Here is a 1,190-nt window from a genome sequence, read left to right on the forward strand (position 1 = left end):
AAGGACATAGTTAATATTCGAACTTCATCTACACGCAAATCAAGGCTAACAAAGTCTAGTACCATAACATACTCCACATCAAGGATAGTACATTATTTCAAATTACAAGAAAAGGAAGGCAAACTTTTGCAAAAAAATAAAATAAAGTAATCAGATATCTATTTGACACCTTTACCTAACAGATCAACAAATAGAAGGTAATATAACGAAGCAAATTTAGGATAATCCAATGGTGGAAGATAGTAAGAAAACTATTACCTGAATTGGATCAGTGCGAAGGAAGTTCCTCTGAACTCTGCGTCCATCTGGAAAACGGACTCCAACCCTGCAAAGCAGGTTTCGATCACCCTTGGGTTCTTCAGGTAAAGGTGGATAAGCAGGCTTCTTCATTAAGCATGTTTCCTTTTTCTCTGAAATGGCTTCGTCCACCTCTTTCAAAGCACCTTCATCACTTCCCTTAAAGCCCTCCATAGAAGCTGCCAATGCTTGTTGAAATGCATCTTCTTCTTCATTGCTTTCATCTGCATAAAGAGCCATCTACATTTAATTGTCATTTAATTACGCTGTTACAATGACGTTCTATAAAGAAAACTAGATGAGGGAAGGGAAAAAGAGAAAAAAACAGACAACATCAGGTGACAAAAGACAACTCAACACATAGATTTGTATTTCTTTGAAGAATAAGAAAACTCACTGTTTGGCATGGGTTAGAAAGATTACTCTTAGGTTAACTAACCGCAGGTATATTTGATTACATCTAATCATTTACTTCACTCAAGACAAGTAAAAAGGAACAATGGAGACATATAAGAATCTCCAGATACAATTTAAAAACGATATACAGGTCAGAAGACTGGTAGGTACATTTTTTTGTCTGATTTTCTGAAAAGGGTTGAAAGATCACAGACATAAGCAGAAAGTAACATCAAATAATCATATCAATGTGTTACATATCTGTTAAAGCATTTGTAGTGACGCATCCAGTGCCTTTTATTCTTGGCAATAACAATAGCTAGACCAAAATGTTTTAAGTGGTATACCTTATCAGATGAATGGATCGTGCAAAATCATAAAGGTCCAGGACTCCAGGGATTACATAGAATTCTCTCTTTTCTTAGTTGTACATAGAGTGGCACAATAATGTGAACACTGATATGCATGCACACACTTTTTTTCTATGAGATACTATG

General features: G+C 35.5%; 1 protein-coding gene across 1 annotated transcript; it reads right to left on the reverse strand.

Annotated features, from left to right (window-relative positions):
• Positions 1 to 6: 6 nt before the first annotated feature.
• On the reverse strand, positions 7 to 537 carry LOC111392194 (plant UBX domain-containing protein 7). Its single transcript, XM_023017470.1, has one exon. The coding sequence runs from the start codon at positions 535 to 537 to the stop codon at positions 217 to 219; it is 321 nt and encodes a 106-aa protein (XP_022873238.1). The 3' UTR covers positions 7 to 216.
• Between the last annotated feature and the right edge of the window lie 653 nt (positions 538 to 1,190).

The sequence above is a fragment of the Olea europaea genome, unplaced genomic scaffold (assembly GCF_002742605.1).
Source record: "Olea europaea var. sylvestris unplaced genomic scaffold, O_europaea_v1 scaffold8994, whole genome shotgun sequence".
In the NCBI taxonomy this organism is placed as follows: domain Eukaryota; kingdom Viridiplantae; phylum Streptophyta; class Magnoliopsida; order Lamiales; family Oleaceae; genus Olea; species Olea europaea.